We start from the raw sequence: 19,084 nt of genomic DNA, 5'->3' as shown, positions 1-19,084 counted from the left end.
GTTTATACCACCATATGTCACCATAAAAAACATATGTCTCAATAAGAATAGAACCTGTGTTACTCATAAATGGGATAGATATTACAAATTGAAAATGTACTAATGAACATATAAGACAATGTTTTTCTTCTCAAACAAAAATCTCACCAAGAGGGAAATCATTTTGGAACTGGCAAGTATGTGACATTGAATCATTTCTTCCCTTCTAATGTTATGGTGTCGAGATTTGCTGATTTAGATGGAAATATACATTTTGCAACAGTGAACCTGAAACACTGATACATTTGTTTTACAGTTGTTCACATTCTGTTCAGTTTTGGACAGATTTGGGAACATACATTTTTAGAAAAACTGGTCACTCTGTTAAGTTCAGTCTCACAAGATGTTATTTTTTTATTTTGAAAGTAGTGTTAATTAATTGAATAATTCCACATTATTAAATCTCAATTTGTGTCACTCAATTCTACACTAATCCCCATTAGACTACCCTAACAATTAATTGGTCTTACAAACCTGTTATATTTAATCAACTTCAAGTTTAAGCTCTTATTTTGAAAGCTTGTTTTCAGTGCTTCCTGTCCACATTGAACTAACCATCGCTGGCTCGACGCAGTGGCTCTAACGAAGGTTTTCATTTCCTCGAAGTGACGTCGCAGAGCAGTGAGCAGATCTGAGTATGATTAACAGTAGCTGCGGATGAACACAGCCGCTGTGCGCCAGATCCATCCGCATGTTTTACACATCAGTGTTAGCCTGACAGCTGAGGGCGGGACATCAGCTGACAGCGGGAATTCCCTTTAGGAGTCACCTTGCTGCTCTTTGAAAACAAAATAGGAAAGACTGGAGACTCCCTAAAACGCCCTGACAGTCACGTTCATCTGTTTAGATCTTGGGAAATATAAATTATAATTATTAACATATGTTCTGGTGTAAAAGCTGGCAATATTGTTTACAAAATCACATCAAGGTCACTATTGAATATTAATGAATCACAATAAGCCCTCCATTTTTTTTGCTTTAGTCCAAACTTGAGTAAAAAGCAACCCATTAAGGCAAATCTAAAATATCAAAAGCATTTAGCTATTTTATTTATTTAGATAATCCATTATATAAAATGAAAATACATACATGCTGTCCCTGCCAGTGTCCATTAGATGGCAGTGTTTTCTTAGCAAAACTGAAAAAATTAAACATTACCACCACTGAAATGCTGGCTGAGGTGAAACAAAACTGCTTGGGTAGCAACTCTATCCCAAATCAGGTCCTAATGATAGTGTATCACAAGCTCTGTTCACTCTAGGGCCAACCTTTCTGCTGTTTCATGGAGCATTTCAAACAAGAGCAGCTGACAGGTCATTATAGCATCATGGTTTCTGTATTTGGCGCAGTAGAGATTTAATAGCCCATTGAGCTGCATGCACATTCACAGGAATAATGACTGCCATTATCCTAATGTTTATCTCATGTGTCCCACTGTTGACTACTGTAATCAATCGGTGATGTCATTGTGAAATTCATCCAGATTATCCACTTGGAACCTCCTCAAGGAAGAACTTCTCCAGGGCAGCTCTCCATCAGTAGGACCCACTTTTCTATTTGACTGGGACTGATAGGTTTTTCCCTCTCTGATCCTTTTGGATGCTTTCAAGTGCGCTACCGGAAAAATGGAAACTTTTTAAGAGTTGCATCCAAAGCTGTGGAAGCCCATTTCCACCAGTTTGATGAGAAAATAAATGTTCTCTAAGTCATTATGATGAGAAAGTTTTTGCAAATAAAGACTTTGCATCTCATAAATAATAAGTTAGTGAAAATATTGACATAGTATTGTTTCTCATTATTTTTGAGATACTTATTAGGCTATTTTTAAATACCCAAGTCATTAATTTGAGAGTGTATCATTATTTTTGAGTTACTGAGTCATAATTTTGAGATACTAAGTTATTAATTTGAGAGTTCATTATACTAAATGATTATTTCTAAATACGCAAGTCATTAATTTGAGATACTAACTCATTATTTTTGAGGTACTAAGTCATAATTTCTAAATAAGCAAGTATTTAATTTGAGTGTTTATCAATTTTTTTTGAGTTACTGAGTCATAATTTTGAGATACTAAGCTATTAATTTGAGAGTTTATTATACTAAATTATTATCTTTAAATAAACAAGTAATTCATTTGAGAGTTTATCATTATTTTGGGATACTATGTCTTTATTCTAAAATAAGTGAGTCATTGTTTTCAGAAAGTCATCACACTGGTGGAAATAAGCAAAAATAAAATAAAATAAAATGAAAATGCTTGCAGTTTGCCAAAATAGCCACCGTCACCATTTATTTAAATTTGGTTACATTTAGAAAATAACTAAATCACGATTCATTGATATACCATTTGCTTTACAATGTTACGGACATAAAGTTTAGCAACCTTATTATTCTACAACTAGATAGCACTTGAGCGCCCCAACCAGATCAAATGAAAGCTGCAAATGTCGGAGCGTCACATCAGTCCTTGAACGCAGCACCCGTGCGCTCTGGTGCAGCTTGACGCTCCCACAGCGGACAGATGAGGTGGGAACACTGGGAGCGCTGCAGCAGGTTGGAGTAGTTTGTGCAAATGGCCATGACTGCTGAGTTCTCTTTAAGAGTGTGAAGGTGAGAAGATCTGAGTCTGTGCAGGTTTACTCACCAATTTTTGGTCAAGTGGAGCATCCTAAAGTGTCCAGGTGACCGTCAAGAGTTTAGTTCTATAAACGCAGCTTTTCCAACTCACTTTTAGCAGCTTGGATGCTTGAGGACTCTGACACTCAGCTTAAACAGTCAGTTTGGATCAAATAGGAACATTTATTTTTCTCCACTAAAGCATCACCACAGGGTTTACAAACTCCCAGAAGCTTCAGGATGTTTTCCACAGCTCTCCTCCTCACAGCGCTCGGCGTTTTTACGCATTTGGACACTTTTACGCACGGGTGCCAGCTTCCCTCCGAGTGGCGGCCGCTGAGCGAGGGCTGCCGGGCGGAGCTGGCGGAGATCATCGTGTACGCCCGCGTCCTGGCGATCCACCGGGAGCCCCTGGGCGGCGGGGCGGGCAGCCTCTACAACTCGCTGCCCTTCGGGTTCGGGTATGGGTACGAGGGCGCGGAGGAAGGGCTGCTGTACTCTGCTGAGGTGGAGTTGCTGTGCGACCAGGCCTGGGGCAGCATGCTGGAGGTGCCGACTGGATCAAGGCTCAACCTGACCGGGCTGGGATACCTGTCCTGCCAGTCCCACACCGTGATGGAGAACTACTCCTACTTCTTCTTCCTCAGGTGAGGTCAAAGGCATGGACGCATTTATCCAAATAGTTTCAACAGACAGCTGGACACTAATTCAAACTGTACTCACAGCAGACTATAATTAAGTTTTATTGTTGCCATAAAACGTTTTACCAGACAGAAATGCGTTTTGCAAAATAGCAACTTGACACTAACACTCTAATAAGTCCTCTGTGGTTCTGTCTTTTGTCTTTTACTGTATTTAAATATAATTTTGAGGTATACACTTCAGACTGCTGAAGTATTTCTATCAAGTGAGATTTGATATTTTGTACTTTTTATTCACTACATATCTGACAGCTGTGTTTATAGTTATTTTGCAAAGAACCTGCAAAGCAAACTTCAGTCTTATTACAGTAAATATGATGCATTTCTAACCTATGCAATGCAGTTGCAATGTAACATACAAAGCTGGACTTGATTTGGTTGAACAGCTACTGCACAACCCAATAACTCCTGCAGCAGCCTCAGCTTTCTGCTCAGTTTTCCTGTTTATCTCCTCTGCAGGATGGACGAGAACTACAACATCCTCCCGCACGGCGTCAACTTCCAGGACGCCATCTTTCCCGACACATCCGATAACAGACGCACCTTCTCCAGCCTCTTCCAGTTCTCCAACTGCACCCAAGGAAGCCAGCCTTTCCACACCTTCAGCCCTGAGTGGGACATCCAGGAGGACAGCAGGGTAGGGCTTCACATTGTTTCCACCACACACACATTTTTCTGTGTGTTATCGTGCAACTTTTCTCCCTTTGAATGTCTAAAACTAAAGCAAGAATTGTAACCCTGAGGACTGACATGCAACATGATTGGAGAGGTGGTTGCCATAGTGATGCTTGCTGCTTCCTTGAAAACAAAATGACTCCCATCTCCTTGTACAGCCTCATTAAATTCTGAAGAAATAAGCAAAAAAAATCTCCTTCTTCACTCAAGTCAGCTTTTTTTTGGTGTTTACAGAGGATGTAAACAAACCTGACACCATCTTGTTACCATGGAGATAACAGATTAGCAGTCCAGATAAACAGCAGGGTGCAGGGAACTGGAGGTGGGGGGTCAGCCAAGAACTATTGTTAAGGTTTTGTCTTTTTCAGTAATATGTACATATACTGTTGTCGCTAAAAAGTGAATATGAATGCAGAGTGTGGAGCAAAAGTGAGGCGGCAGAGTGAGGTACGGTGTGTGTGTGTGTGTGTGTGTGTGTGTCTGTGTGTGTGTGTGTGTGTGTGTGTGTGTGTGTGTGTGTGGACACCTAATCCTGAGCTGAGTTGTGACTCTGCTGACAGGAATGTGGTGAGGATCAGTAGAAACACAGTTTAACTACCCTCTGGCACAGTGCAGAGCTACACAAACACCCACACCCACACACACACACACACACACACACACACACACACATTTAAAAATATCACCTCACTGTTCTTATCTTCAAAGGATTAACAAAAAAAACAAGAACACTCACACACATGCACAGAAGACTTGATTATACTCTTAAAAGATTCCCAGCATGTGATTGGTCACATGCGATCACCTCCCAGCCTGTTGAAGATCAAAGCAATTGTTGATTGGTCGAGGTCTCTCCGTCTGGCTCCTCAGGCATACAGGATGCTGACCGTCCAAAGGTCAAAGGTCAGATAATGAAAATCCACATCTCTGACAGGCCGCAGTTTGGAAGTGTGTCAGTCCGCAGCTTTGATTCACAACAGTATGAAGTAACAGCTTACTGACCTGGAATCAGAGATAAGCCGAACCTTGTCGACAGAAGAAGAAAAATCTGTTGCATTAATTATCACTCCTTCTCTGATTGAGTTGAGCAGGTTGCACATCAGACAAGACAGAACACGGCAGCTGGAAATGGAACAAGTTTTTGCCCTTAGTTTGAAACGAGGGCATCTGTTTAGCTGTTGAAGATGTTTTCATTTGGTGGTACTGTTGTAGGCTTGATACTCCGGTAAGAGTTAAGTCACAAGTTTGAGGCATGACTTGGACTGTAGTGTTTTTAAGATTTTACTTAATTTAGAGCTGACTTCCTCAAGACTTGACTTTATCAGTTAAAAACTAAGACTTGGCTGCTTAAATCCTGGAACAATATAAGAAAGATAGTGACTGACCTTGTATGGCCACAAACCTGCGTTTTGAACTGAAGTGACCTCACACTAACTAGAAAAACATTTTACCTTAATATCATGGTCAACATTTGGAGACCTGAAAGACTAACAATTGACTTGCATTCCTCACTGAATATTGGTTATTTCAGAGCTTTACTTTTACTTGTCTTAAATGACTTGAGACTTGATTTGGACTTGTTTCAGTTGACTTGAGACTTGATTTGGACATGTTTCAGTGACCTGAGACTTGATTCTGACTTATTTCAGTGACTTTAGACTTGAAATGGACTTGTTTCAGTTGATGTGAGTCTTGATTTAGACTTGTTTCAGTTGACTTGAGACTTGATTTAGACTTGTTTCAACTGATGTGAGACTTGATTTGATCTTGTTTCAGTTGAGTTGAGACTTGATTTGGACTTGTTTTAGTTGACTTGAGACTTGACTTGGACTTGTTTTAGTTGACTTGAGACTTGATTTGGACTTATTTCAGCGACTTGAGACTTGATTTGGGCTTGTTTCAGTTGACTTGAGACTTGATTTGTACTTGTTTCAGTTGACTTGAGACTTGATTTGGATAGGTCATGAATGATTAAAGAGTTAACCTAGCTTGATTTCCATTGACTCAATAGTTCACTTGAACTTGTCTTAAACTATTTTGACTTTACTTCATTGACATGAGACTTAACTTAAACTGGTCCCAAATTACTTGAGACATGACTTGGACTTGTTTTAAATGACCTTGAGCTTGACTTGTCTCCACTGACACAAGAGTTGACTTGGACTTGTTTAAAATTAATTTTGACATAACCTTACTTCAGTGACTTGAGACTTAACTTGAAGCAGTCCCAAATGACTTGAGACTTGAAGTTGTCCTGAATTACTTGTGACTTGACTTGGCCTTGTTATAAATGACCTTGGGCTTGACTCGTCTCCGCTGATGCGAGAGTTGACTTGGACTTGTCTCAAATTAGTTTTGATTTTACTTTACTTCAGTGACTGGAGACTTAACTTGAAGTGGTCACAAATGACTTGAGACTTGAACTGGTCCCGAATAACTTGAGACTTGACTTGGCCTCGTTATAAGTGACCTTGGGCTTGTCTTGTCTCCACTGTTGTGAGAGCTGACTTGGACTTCTCTCAAGTTCATTTTGACCTAACCTTACTTCAGTGACTTTATACTTAACTTGAAGTGGTCCCAAATGACTTGAGACTTAGCTGGAATTGGTCCCAAATGACTTGAGACTTGACTTGGGTTTGTTATGAATAACCTTGGACTTGACTTTTTCTCTGCCGAGTTGAGACTTGGACTTGTTATCAGTGAATTTTGAAACGACTTGTCTTGAATAACACTAGACATGATTTGCATCAAATGAATCTTGACTTCACCTGTCTTATTGTCCTGAGACTTAAAATGATCTCTTCTACAATTATTTGAAACTTGACTTGGACTCACCCCCATTTGTCTCTCGTGACTTGAAGCTTCTTGCACTTGTGCCATACAGGTTTTGACTTGTCTCAAAGGACTTGAGACTTGAATTGGGCTTGCCCTAAGTAACTTCATTGACTTGCATTTTTTGTTAGATTTGTGTCCACTGATATGAGCCTGGACTTTGACAGGTCTCCTTTGATCTGATGTTAGACTTTGACGAATCTCCATTGACCTGACGTGGACTTGCCCCAACAGATGACTCAAGTTGTATCCAGAACTGGGGAAAAAGTCATACTGAAAAAACATCACACAACAGCATCATTAGGATCATGAAAGTCAATGGAAGATCAATACATTTGGACCTATTTGTGTAGAGTGTCACAGACACTGTTCAGATCAATACCTGTTAGCGATGTTGCACCTTGCTCCTGACTGTCCTGAACGCTACCTGCAGCAGACAGAATTGCTTCCTAAATGGATTTATGGCATTTGTTTATTGTCGACAGTCAAAACTGAAGAACTGAACCAGGAAAGGTGTTATGGTCTGGTGTCTTAGCTCTCTTTGGGTTTGACCTGCAGGGTCTGAACTTTATGGTCAAAGGTCAGTGACGTTGGGTTTAAAGACGCTGTTCATTTAGAGGACATGCACTCGCACGTAGAGGCCATGACCTCCAGGGTGGCCGGGACAAAACAGGTGTTTTGCTCTAGGTATTTATGGAGGATGATGAGATGGAAGGACCCTCTTCTTCCTCTTCATGCCTCTCTTTACCCGTCCATGTTTCTCTGCCTTCTGTATCAGATTTAAAACAAAAGAAAATCTCTCTTCTCTTTCTCTCCTTCCATTTTGCCTCACTGTAATTAAAATTTAATTAAAACCAACAAGATCTGATGTCTAATTTCACTATCTGTCTATCTATCTATTGCCAAAGGATTTCGGAGGTGTTTCCTTGGCTGAATCCCTCTCTCAGTGCTTTGAGGTTCTGAGACATGATTTAGCTGGAGTTTAAACACAAAACATCCCTTAAAATTGGAGCTGGGAGGTTGTTTGCTTCTGGTTTCAGCCTCATGGGAACCAGACGCCCCTCCAAAAGGATAAACTGGAGACTTCCTCCACTTTTCTGCCAGAGCCTTCAATTAGCTTTTGTTAAAGCCTCCTCTTATCAGCAACACTCAGAGCAGCTTTAACCACGACACTGCTGTAAGCCGGCTGTTCATCTGTTTAATACAGATTTCTTTTTACCCCTGAAAGATATCCCATCTAATTTCTGATATTCTTTCAGGTCCTTTGTCCTTCACCTACAAGATGAAGGCAAATTCCTCGAATAGGCCTATGTCTCCATCAGCAGATTTCCATGTTTACATGCCTTCTAATGATTTGATCATGACCACAGCAGGGGAACGCTACAGTAGTAACAGTCATATAAACACCTTTAACACGTTTTCTGACTCTCATTAAGAATTTTATGTGGACGCATAGAGGGATAAAAGGAGGACAACACAGTCTGCCTGTTTCCCTCAGTAGTTAAAGCTCCCACTTTGTCTGTCTCGTCTTTGTTTTCCTTTTTCCCTCTGCCTCCCTTTTGTTCTTTTTATCTCTTCATCGCTCACTCGCTCTTTGTCTTTTTTCCTCTTTTTGTCTGTTTTCTAATCACCCATCCCTACGCGCACACACACACACACACACACACACACACACACACACACACACACAAACGCACACACACACAAAGCAAAATAAAACCTCAGGAGAAGAGGAGAAATCCTGGCTTGTCTCTTTGACGTCAATAGTGAAGCTCTAAAGTCACTGAATGTGTGTGTGTGTGTGAGTGGGGTGGACTCATGCTGAGTCTCTATATACAGATAGAAAAACGAATCAAAAGCCTGTAGAAATAAACGAGCAGTCAGGTCAGGCTGGAAACACACAGACATACACATGTCCCCCTACAACCCTCTACTCTCTCACCTGTTTACAATATCTTTTCTTCATTATTCCTCACATAAAAGTTCCAGTATTAAGTTTTGCTAATATGAATGTGTGGAGAGGTAGAAACGTGGGCAACGTAGAGATGTATCCAACTAAAGGAATCCATCTAACCCTTGCCTCTCTGTTGTTGACAGCAAATGGTAAACATTACGGATGACAGGTTCATACTTGTATTTAAGTTTTCTACCAAAACATGTTTACATGTTTATGTGTTTTAATGGTCAAAAAACACTTTATTTTCCTCATACAGTCTGTGCTGGAACGCCTGTATTCACCCTCTGTCTGTGAAGGCTCAGCTTTAGCGCCTGTCTCTTTAAGCCCCCTTCCCGAAAACAGCCCAGTCTCCTATGATTCATCATTGTTTCCAGGTCGTCCGTATCTCAGCGTCTCTGCACCGTCATTGCAGCCAGGAAATGACTGTCACAAAGAATAACCAAAATTACATTTTTTCCTTGTTAGCATGTAGCTACATGTACGTTAGCAATGTACTCGCAGCTGGGGAATGACTGTAACGGAGAATAGTGGCGCTTTCTACATGGAAAATCACGAACAGAAGTTTTCAAACACATCCAGACATGGCCCAGCAGGAATATAATAAGAAAGAGACATTTACAACATCAGAAACAAAGTTTACAGGTTTCTCTGACGTTAGCATGTAGTTTCATGTAGCATTGCAAGCTACATAATGTAAACACTTGCAGTAGCGTGCCTGGAGCAGATGACCATAAGAAATCATGCATGCTATGATGAGTAGAAAAATTGAGAATTATATTAATTTAATTATTGACCAGATATGTTACATGTTAGCAGGACTATTTTGAATGTTGTTAATATTTTTCCTGTAGAAAGTCAATGTTTTGGCGACACAGGGCAAAACATTTACATATTTTCTCCTTATGAAGTTGACATGGCAATCATGTTAGCAACAACTGTTAATTTATACAGTAAATGTGTAAGAGTGTAAAACTGTTGCCCAGCAGATACGGGGCAACACTGCACAGCACTGGAGTTGTGTTTCTGGCTACCTAATACAAATGTAAGTCCAGTATTCGCTCTCTTTTTAGCTAGGTTTTGGTCTTCACCAACTCCTCAAGGAAACATCTGGCTCGTTAGCTGCTAAATGCTCCACTGTTGTTAACAGCTACTAACTAACGGTGGTGATAACTTTCTGCTGAGGCTGGGAACCATGATGAGAGTGGTGAGACTAAAAACCAAAATAATTAGCTGAAAGATACTAAAATGCTCCATGGCGCCGAAAAGAAATTGCAAAGGTGGGTGATAATTAGGCTACCTGGGTTTGTCACAATGAGCGCCTCTTTTCATTTTACATGCAGTCATTTTATCTGTTGTGTAGCACAGCTTTAAATGCATTTTAACTCTTGACATTCTGCAGCCTTGCTAGTTTTGGACCAAAGGTTCCATCCATCCATCCATCCATCCATCCATCCATCCATCCATCCATTTTAATCCATTTTTTCAGGGCTGGGTTGCCAAGGCAGCAGGCCAAGCAAAGCACCTCAGAAGTCCCTCTCCTTAGCAACGCTTTCCAGCTCCTCCTGGGGGACCCCAAGGCATTGCCAGGCCAGATGAGATATGTAATCCCTCCAGTGTGTTCTGGGTCTGCCTCGGGGCCTCCTACCAGTGGGACGTGCTGGGAACATCTCTAACGGGTGGCGCCTTGGAGGTATCCTAATTTGATGCCCGAACCACCTCAACTGACCCCTTTCAACACGAAGGAGGAGGGGATCCTAGCTCCCTCCTGATGTCTGTGCTCCTCAACCTATCTCTAAGGCCGAGCCCAGCCACCAGAGGAAACTCATTTCGGCCACTTGTATCCACAATCTCATTCTTTTTGGCCACTTCTCAAAGCTCATGACCACAGGTGAGGGTTAGGATGTAGATGGACCAGTAAATCGAAAGCCTTGCCTTCCAGCTCAGCTCTCGCTTCACCACGACAGTCCAGCACCCTGGAGGCCTCCCAGGCAGGCTGAGCAGTGTGATACCCCAATAATTGGAGCACACCCTCTGGTCCCCTTTTATAAAATTTGGACCACCACCCCAGTCTGCCACTTCACTGGCACTGTAGCCAACCTCCACTTGACACTGAAAAGGCGTGTCAGCCAAGACAGCCCAGCAATGTCCGGAGCCTTCAGCATCTCAGGGCGAATCTCATCCACACCTGGTGCCTTGCCTCTGGGGAGCTTTTTGACTACCTCAGCGACCTCTGCCAGGGATATGAACGAGAGTTCCCCAAAGTTTTCACATTCTGCCTCCTCCACAGAGGATGTGATGGCCAGGTTCAGGAGTACCTCAAAGTACGCCTTCCACTGCTTGACACTATCCCCAGTCTGGGTCAGCAGCTGTTCTTCTCTGCTGAGCACAGCCTGAGGCAAGCCCTGGCTTCCCTCCCTGAGGCATCTCATGGTTTGCCAGAACATCCTTGAGGCCAACCGAAAGTCCTTCTCCATTGCTCTTCTTCAGTCTTTCTTTAACATTTTTGTACACTTGAATATGAGGACATTTTGTACATGCATGTGTGTGTCTTCACATGTCCCGTAAGTTGTGTTTATACAGATGATGCTAAACAGCAGGCAGGTAACACCCGGATGTTTTGACAGGTGGTGAGTGTTAGTGTGTGTTGGGGGTGTCCCGCTGAGAGCCTTCCTATGAGCATGAGAAAGGGTTCAAACTCTAAAAAAATGTACCAGTGTTACATAATCTGGATTTGAATTTTGTTTGGATAAATGGGTGGGAAAAGATTTCCCTTAAATGGTCATTTCACCCAAATTACACAAAAAAAAAAAAAAAAAAAAAAAAAAGGTTCGGGTTGTCCATGCCTTATTCATGTTTGAGATGAGGATGCTTCCACTGCAGTAAAATGGATATGAAGGAAACATACAGCAAGAAATGAAAATAACATTTTAAAAATTCAACAGCAGGGCGTTCCCTTGACCTAGACCATGACCAAGCCACATACCATGTAATTGCAGTGCCCCTGGTTAAATTCCAGCCGGAGACCTTTGTTGCATGTCAAAACCCCTCTTTGCAGCAACAGTATTGTCATTATTGAATGAGCCACACAGACCTCACTGTTAACAGTTTTCACACTATTTCTTCCGTAAAAAGAAGCTCCAATGAAATGCTAAATCTTTGCATATCTCAATGTTTTAGAATGAAAAGTACATTTTACTCATTATATATTAAACTAAATATTTACACAAGAGTGATATCTATCTTCTCATCGGGCCCTTGGCAAAAATGAGGCCAAGTGTATTTGCTGAAATGGCAAATTTAATTCTTAAAACTGGCACCAAGACACACCTTAGAAACACTTTGAAAGTAAGTAGTGAGGGCATTAACATCACATTCTGTAGCCATCTGAGGCTGGTGTTAACAGGCCACAGCAAGTTCTTTTGACAGGACGTAAATGTGTTCTTCATTGCCAAGAGAGACAGAAAAAAAAGTATCATTAATATACTGTCTGTTACTTCAGTGCATTTAGCAAAGCAAAAAATATCCAAGTAAGTACACTGACTCAAATACAGAATACAATCAACACATGAGTTCTGGTCATATTGGTGCTGTTGATTCTACTGTGTTTGTTAGCAAAATGCTAGTGGGACGCAAGGAACACTTAGCATGACAGGGACAGTTCGGATTTTTTGAAGTTGGTTTGTCTGACCTTCTTATCCATAGTCAGTGCAGTACCTACAATAAATGATGGTGGACATGCCCCCAATTTGGAGAAGCAGACAAGAGTACTGCCACAGGTTTCGCTAGGTTTGTACATTCGTCTGACTAAGTGCTGTCGTATATGAAGACACATGCATTTTCCACTGTGACTACAATGGCGCTCACCCCTGTTAACCCTGCTGGTTGAGGTCAGCTCTGGTCTACCCAAGCACATGACCTTTGCATCGTCAGGGAGAGAAGGGAGGTCCATGGGGTGATACATTTATGTTACACAGACACACATAAACATGGTCCCCCAGTGTTTTTGCTCTGGTAGGGAGCCCGTGGGGATAAATGTAAATGACAAGGGTCAGGACCTCCGCTTTATGTCCCCATCCTCCCTCCTTACAAGTGGGGTTTTCTTTGCAGAGGAGAACAAGCAAGAGTAGGGGAGAAGCAACCGTACTGTGGACATCAAAGGGAAAAAGATTTTCTCATTTTCTCAAAGGGGCTGCTGGGAAACCCACATCACCAGTGCTCCCACACTATAAAACCAGCTGACAAGATGGCAACTGCCAGTTTACAACAGTTTGCTTTGCCTGTTAAGAAAACAATCCTTGCTGTATGTTAACTTACTTTCCCTCTCCTTCCTTTCTCCAGCTGCTGTGTTCCTCGGTGCAGGCTGCACTGTTCGAGGAGGAGGAGCGAGGCCGCAAGATGCAGGAGCGCCTGGCCGCTGCGGAGAGGAGGAACCGGCAGCTGAAGGAGCGCGTTCGGAAGGTGAAGCGCTCTCTGAGAAACGCCCGCAAGGCTGCGCGCAAGGCCGAGCAGGAGGCGCAGGAGCTGCGAGAGAAGCTGAAGGCTGCGGAGCGGAGGGCGGGGCATCACCTCAATGCCATAACACAGGAGGAGCCTCCACCGGGGCGTTACGCAAGCACGACGATACGCAAGAGAATGCAGCTTTAACGAATCCCACCTGCCCCAATCTTCCACCCACCTGGACTGAAAACTGGCCGTGGAGAGCGAGAGACTGCTGGGCGGTCTCTATGTAAGGGACAAACAAATAGCAGCTGTCACATATGAGTAAACACACCTTAAAGTTATAATCTCCATAACTTTCCTGTAAATAAACTAGTCCTTCCTTTTGTATCCCTGATTGCTATCACACAAGAGTGACCGTCAGGATCATTCCTGGTCAACTGACAAAAGTTCAAGAAGTTTCCTGAAAGAGAATCAAACATTTATTTTCTCGATGATTACTCTCGCAGGTGGAGCAGCACTGTAGCTCTGCTGCCTTCTACAACTGGATTCAGTTGCTGCTCAATGCTCCTCTCAGGCCGTGATCACATAGGATGTGTTTTTGCTCCAATACAAAGCACAGCTGTGAGTGACAAGAGTTACAGTGACGGCAGGAGCTTATTGGAGTGCTGGTTTCCCCAACCCTACATAAAAGAAGTTCATATGTTAAAACTATTGGTGAGGTCCATTTATGCTGGAGCAAGACGAGAAGAGAGAAATAAGAATTTGGTGAAAGGGGTACACCACCTATTTTACAAGTCGGATGGAGTACCAACTAGGCAGTAAAAGTGAGTGTTTTTTAACAACAGTTTGCAACATGGCTGTGTTAGCGACCGAACAGGATATTTTAAGCCCAAACATGATCTTTTCCAAACTCTAACCAAGTGGGTTTTGCGCCAAAACCTAACCACACTTTAACCACAGCATTGTCACGACATAAAATTAACATTGTAACGTAAAGAAACATAAAGTTTCAACATAGTCACTATATACAAAATGTACAAATGTAACAATTGTAACAAAAACTTAAAATGTCAGCACTATTCTTGTGATTGAGTTGCATCACTTTCAGGTTGATATGAGTAACTTGTTAACAAGCGGTCCCTTACGAAAGTCCATGATGTTTGGTCATAGACTTTCGACATCCAGATACGACATGCAAGGTACCCTGGATGCGTTGGTTGTTGATGTTCTGGGACTCTGTGTCAAGTTCTGCCTGTTACATGCATTGTCTTCTTTCAAAATACACAGAAAATTTAACGTTTACATACAGTCTCTTTAAAAATAAACGCACTACATTGGTATAACACCGCAAATTTACATTTTTTTCCCTTCAACAACAAACGCACATGGTTGGGTTTAGGAAAAAAGAACAGGGTTTGGCTTTACAATCTTACAGGACGCAAACGCCGCTCTCCTGGGTGAAAGTCAGTGTTTGCTGGAACCCATCCACTACCCTTCCCTCCTGCCCCACTGGGACTTATGCCGCCTTAACTTTTCATCTTGCCCCGCCGCATTTCCATCTGACACCACTGGGCCCCGTTAAACTCAAGCGGCTATGTATCATGCCGACGTTGAAGGACACCTTTTTTCATTGGTACCTGACGCTACAAGTAACTGCCCAAGCGCCATATGTCAATGACCTTAGAGTGAGACTGGGGTGAGACATCCAGTATTCATTTGAACTTTTGCTTCTGGCAACCTGGTGAACGCCAGTGAAAAAAAATGTCTGTGTCTTCAGCTGGAAAATGTTCGACTTGTTCGTAGGCTAGTTGCTAACTTTAGTCCGTTTGTTGTTCGGTGTTGGACGGGTGGTGTACCTATTCTTTTATTACAGAGAGGAGCCCCTGGCTGCAACTGGAAACACTGATGAGAGAGATTAGATTAAATCAAAACATTAAAGGTGCAGGCTAAAAACAAAACTTGAGCTGAAAGATGCTAAAATGCTCTGAGTGGAACTGCAGAGTTGGGTGATAATTCTCTTTTGGTACCTCACTATAAGCAACCCTTTTCACTATACACATACTAATTTGACTCATTAATATAAACATTTTGATTATAACAGCTTCAAGTCATTGAATGAGTTGTAGTAGCATTTATAGTCTTTAGTTTATGCAGCTTTTTGCAACACATATTGTAGGACAACCTGCAGCAACCACACAACTGAAGTTAAACACAAAAAAAGACAAATTCAAAAATGCCTTTTATGTTTTCACGGCCTGTTGAAGCAATGATGTTGTGACTGTTTCTTTGACTGACATTGTGAGTAGTGAGTGGTGCAACTGAGAATGAGAATTCTGGGATGTTTGAAAAGGTTCATTTATTATTAAGTTGAGCTCTTTAAAGTCTGGAACATCAGCTTGTACATGGATATTTTTGTATGAATGTTTTTTCCGCATATAAAATTGAACTTGGATGAACATCAGTGTGAACGTGACAATGTTTGAGAGAAGACTATTAACATCTGGGTCAGTGGAGTACAAAAAAACAAATAGCCACACACACTCAGCGGTTGAGTTAAGCCCTACAGCATCACGCAGAGAGTGTAAAGAGAGGTTAAGGTCAGAGGAGACATTGTATATGTGTAGTACTTGAGGAGAGAGCGGTGTGTGTGTGTGTGTGTGTGTGTGTGTGTGTCTGGTCCATCAAGTGACTGGAATGTGTTTGTGTGGGCAGCAATGTTCTGAGCAGCAGGACGTCGCCGAAATATTCCTCTAATTCAGTCTGGAAAACCAAAAGCTCCGGAGGGAGGTGAGCAACCGTCACATCACGAGACCTCGGCGAATGCAAGGAAAACAAATCACCAAATGATGACAAAACGAGAGGCAGGGTGGATGGAGAAGGATGCAGAAAGAGAGAGAGGTGCATTCATCAAAAGCTAAATTGCAGCTTCTCTCATGTGGCACATGTTCAAACGCTCAGTGATGGTGAGGTGATGATGAGGTGATGGATGATGGATGAATTATGACCTGCAGTTGTGATGAAGATGTTAAAATAACAAGGTGTAGCAGACCTTCATCTTCTGGTATATGCTTAGTTAGCATGCAAGTAACACAGGCACAGGAAGTACTTTATATCTTTGCAAACTCTGCAGCAGCCAATGTATTTTTTAACTAGAGTTCGAGACATTTCCAGCTGTGCTTGTAGTTACCACACTGGGTATTTGAAGCCCAGACATTATGTTTTCCTAACCCCAACTACATGGTTTTTGTGGCTAAGCATAACCATGTGTTAACCACAGTGCTGTCACCACATACAATAGACAACTAAAGGGTAAAGAAACACATGATTTCAACATGTCGGCCACATATGAGACAAACAAATGTAACATAATCACAGTCTGCAGAAACATACAATGTAATATTTAGTCTGGTGATTAAAGCCACTGAGTGCGTAATTTCAGGCTGGTCTCCTGCACTTGGTGTATGTTTTCCTATTAAAAGGATTGCACCAAAATTTGTACATATACTGCGTAATCATGAGCCAGTTATTCTTGTATAATCCACATGTTTGGGAAGGCTGCCATCACGTGATCAATGTGCTGATAGGAGTAAACAATAAAGACGGAAGCAGTCTTGTTTGCTCAAAGGTTGGGGTGGTGTATGGGTCACAAAACGTTGGACTTTCCCCACAAGATTGGTGTTTATTTTTTGGGCTTCTTTGTGTTTAACTGATGGGACAGTTGTTTTAGCATCAGGGGGAAGAGAGAGGGTGGATGACATGCAGCAAAGGGCCACAGGTTGGAATCAAACTAGCAGCCGCTGTGGCAAGGACAAAGACTTTGTACATGGGGCACCTGTTCTACCAGGTGAGCTAATGGGTGTCCCAACTGTGTGAACATTTTAAGGTATGTTGTTGCAATGTTTCTTTTCTTTAGCCTAACCTCAATAACTTCACTTGCCTAAACCTAACCTCTCTAACTTTTTTTTTTTTTTTTTAAATAACATAACATCATTTGTGGGGCACTAATTAGTATGATATTGTACGAATCGTTGAATGAGGATCGGTTGAGAATTTCTATGCAATTAAAGGAATACTTCACTCCCCAAATGACCATTTGTATATCAGTTACTGACCTTGTGTTATGCTGAATTCACGGAAAAAAAATACGTTTTTCTAGCATGCCTCCATGGTGAATGAAGAATCCAAAAAGAAAAAGGAAATATATTGGTTCTATCCATCCATCCATTTTCATCTGCTTATCCAGGGCGGCCGGGTCGTGGGGGCAGCAGGCCAAGCAAAGCATCCCAGATATCCATCTCCTCAGCAACACTTTCCAGCTCCTCCTGGGGGACCCCAATGCGTTCCCAGGCCAGGCGAGATATGTAATCCCTCCAACGTGTTCTGGGTCTGCCCCGGGGTCTCCTACCAGTGGGACGTGCCCGGAACACCTCCAGCGGGAGGCGCCCAGAAGGCATATCCTGATCAGATGCCCGAGCCACCTCAACTGACCCCTGTCGACGCGAAGGAGCAGTGGCTCTACTCCGAGCTTCCTCCGGATGTCCAAGCTCCTCACCCTATCTCTAAGGCTGAGCCCAGCCACCCCACAGAGAAAACTCGGAAACTTGGCCACTTGTATCCGCGATCTCATTCTTTCGGTCACTACCCAGAGTTCATGACCATAGGTGAGGGTTGGGACATAGATGGACCAGTAAATTGAAAGCTTTGCTTTCCGGCTCAGCTCCCTCTTCACCACAACGGACCGGCGCAGCACCCGCATCACCACAGAAGCCGCACCGACCCGCCGATCCATCTCACGCTCCATTCTACCCTCACTTGTGAACAAGTCCCCAAGATACTTGAACTCCCTCGCTTGAGGCAGTAACTCTCCCCCAACCCGGAGAGGGCAAACCACCGGTTTCCAACAGAGGACCATGGCCTCAGACTTGGAGGTGCTGACTCTCATCCCAACTGCTTCACACTCGGCTGCAAAATGCTCCAGTGCATGCCGGAGGTCACGGTGTGATGGAGCCAACAGAACCACATCATCTGCGAAAAGGATTTCAATTCTCCAATTCTCTAGTTCTCCACAATGTTTAGAACAACCTACCTGCTGAGTTCCTTCAAAAACTAAGTGCACGTGTACCGAGAAGAATTGATGTTGTTTTGAAGGCAAAGGGTGGTCACACCAAATACTAATTTGATAAAGATTTTTTTTTTTTTTTACACCTGCCTAAAACTTTTGCACAGTACTGTATATATATACACACATATATTTAAGCAGCATCACACGAGAAGGAGTGATGTGTACTGTATATCGTCACAGCTGTGATTCGGTCGTAGGCACGAGGCCGCAGGCTTTTATACAACAGTTCAACAACAGCTTAAAGAGCAATGCTGAGTAAGGAAATGTTAACAAAAGGTGATGAAATAAATTATTTAAGTATGTTATGTAGCTCCGCGAAAAAAAACAGTTCCCCCAGTCTGTTGCCAGGCAATGCAGCACACACACCAGGAACTCACAAGCTACTTTGTATTTACATTGATCTGCAACTGTGTAACTTCGTCCAGTTCGGCTGATGAAACGTTGGCAAACCTGGATGTTGGCACGGCCGGATTCAGCTTCCACTCTCCCTCATCCTCATCAGTTCCTCATCAGATGATCATTAATAATTCCTGACTGTGTTCGCTTCATTTTTGCTCCTCTCCAGTTTGTCGAGGTCGGCTGATGTTACACAAACACACCTGGAGGTCTGCACAGAAGAGTCCTGGCTTTGCTTTTCCACATCCTCTCCTGACGACCACTCATAATTTAATTCAAATGTAATTTTGGGGAAAATATCCA

General features: G+C 42.5%; 1 protein-coding gene across 1 annotated transcript; it reads left to right on the top strand.

Moving 5' to 3' along the window:
* Window positions 1–2,325: 2,325 nt before the first annotated feature.
* Window positions 2,326–13,650, top strand: ccdc3a (coiled-coil domain containing 3a). The gene is made up of 3 exons (XM_050036565.1): window positions 2,326–3,305; window positions 3,819–3,996; window positions 13,162–13,650. The coding sequence occupies exons 1-3, from the start codon at window positions 2,899–2,901 to the stop codon at window positions 13,465–13,467; spliced, it is 891 nt and encodes a 296-aa protein (XP_049892522.1). The 5' UTR covers window positions 2,326–2,898; the 3' UTR covers window positions 13,468–13,650.
* The last annotated feature ends 5,434 nt before the right edge of the window (window positions 13,651–19,084 follow it).

The sequence above is a fragment of the Epinephelus moara genome, chromosome 23, assembly GCF_006386435.1.
Source record: "Epinephelus moara isolate mb chromosome 23, YSFRI_EMoa_1.0, whole genome shotgun sequence".
Lineage (NCBI taxonomy): Eukaryota > Metazoa > Chordata > Actinopteri > Perciformes > Serranidae > Epinephelus > Epinephelus moara.
Note: the sequence above shows the minus strand (reverse complement) of the source record. Positions and strands in the feature narration are given on the sequence as shown.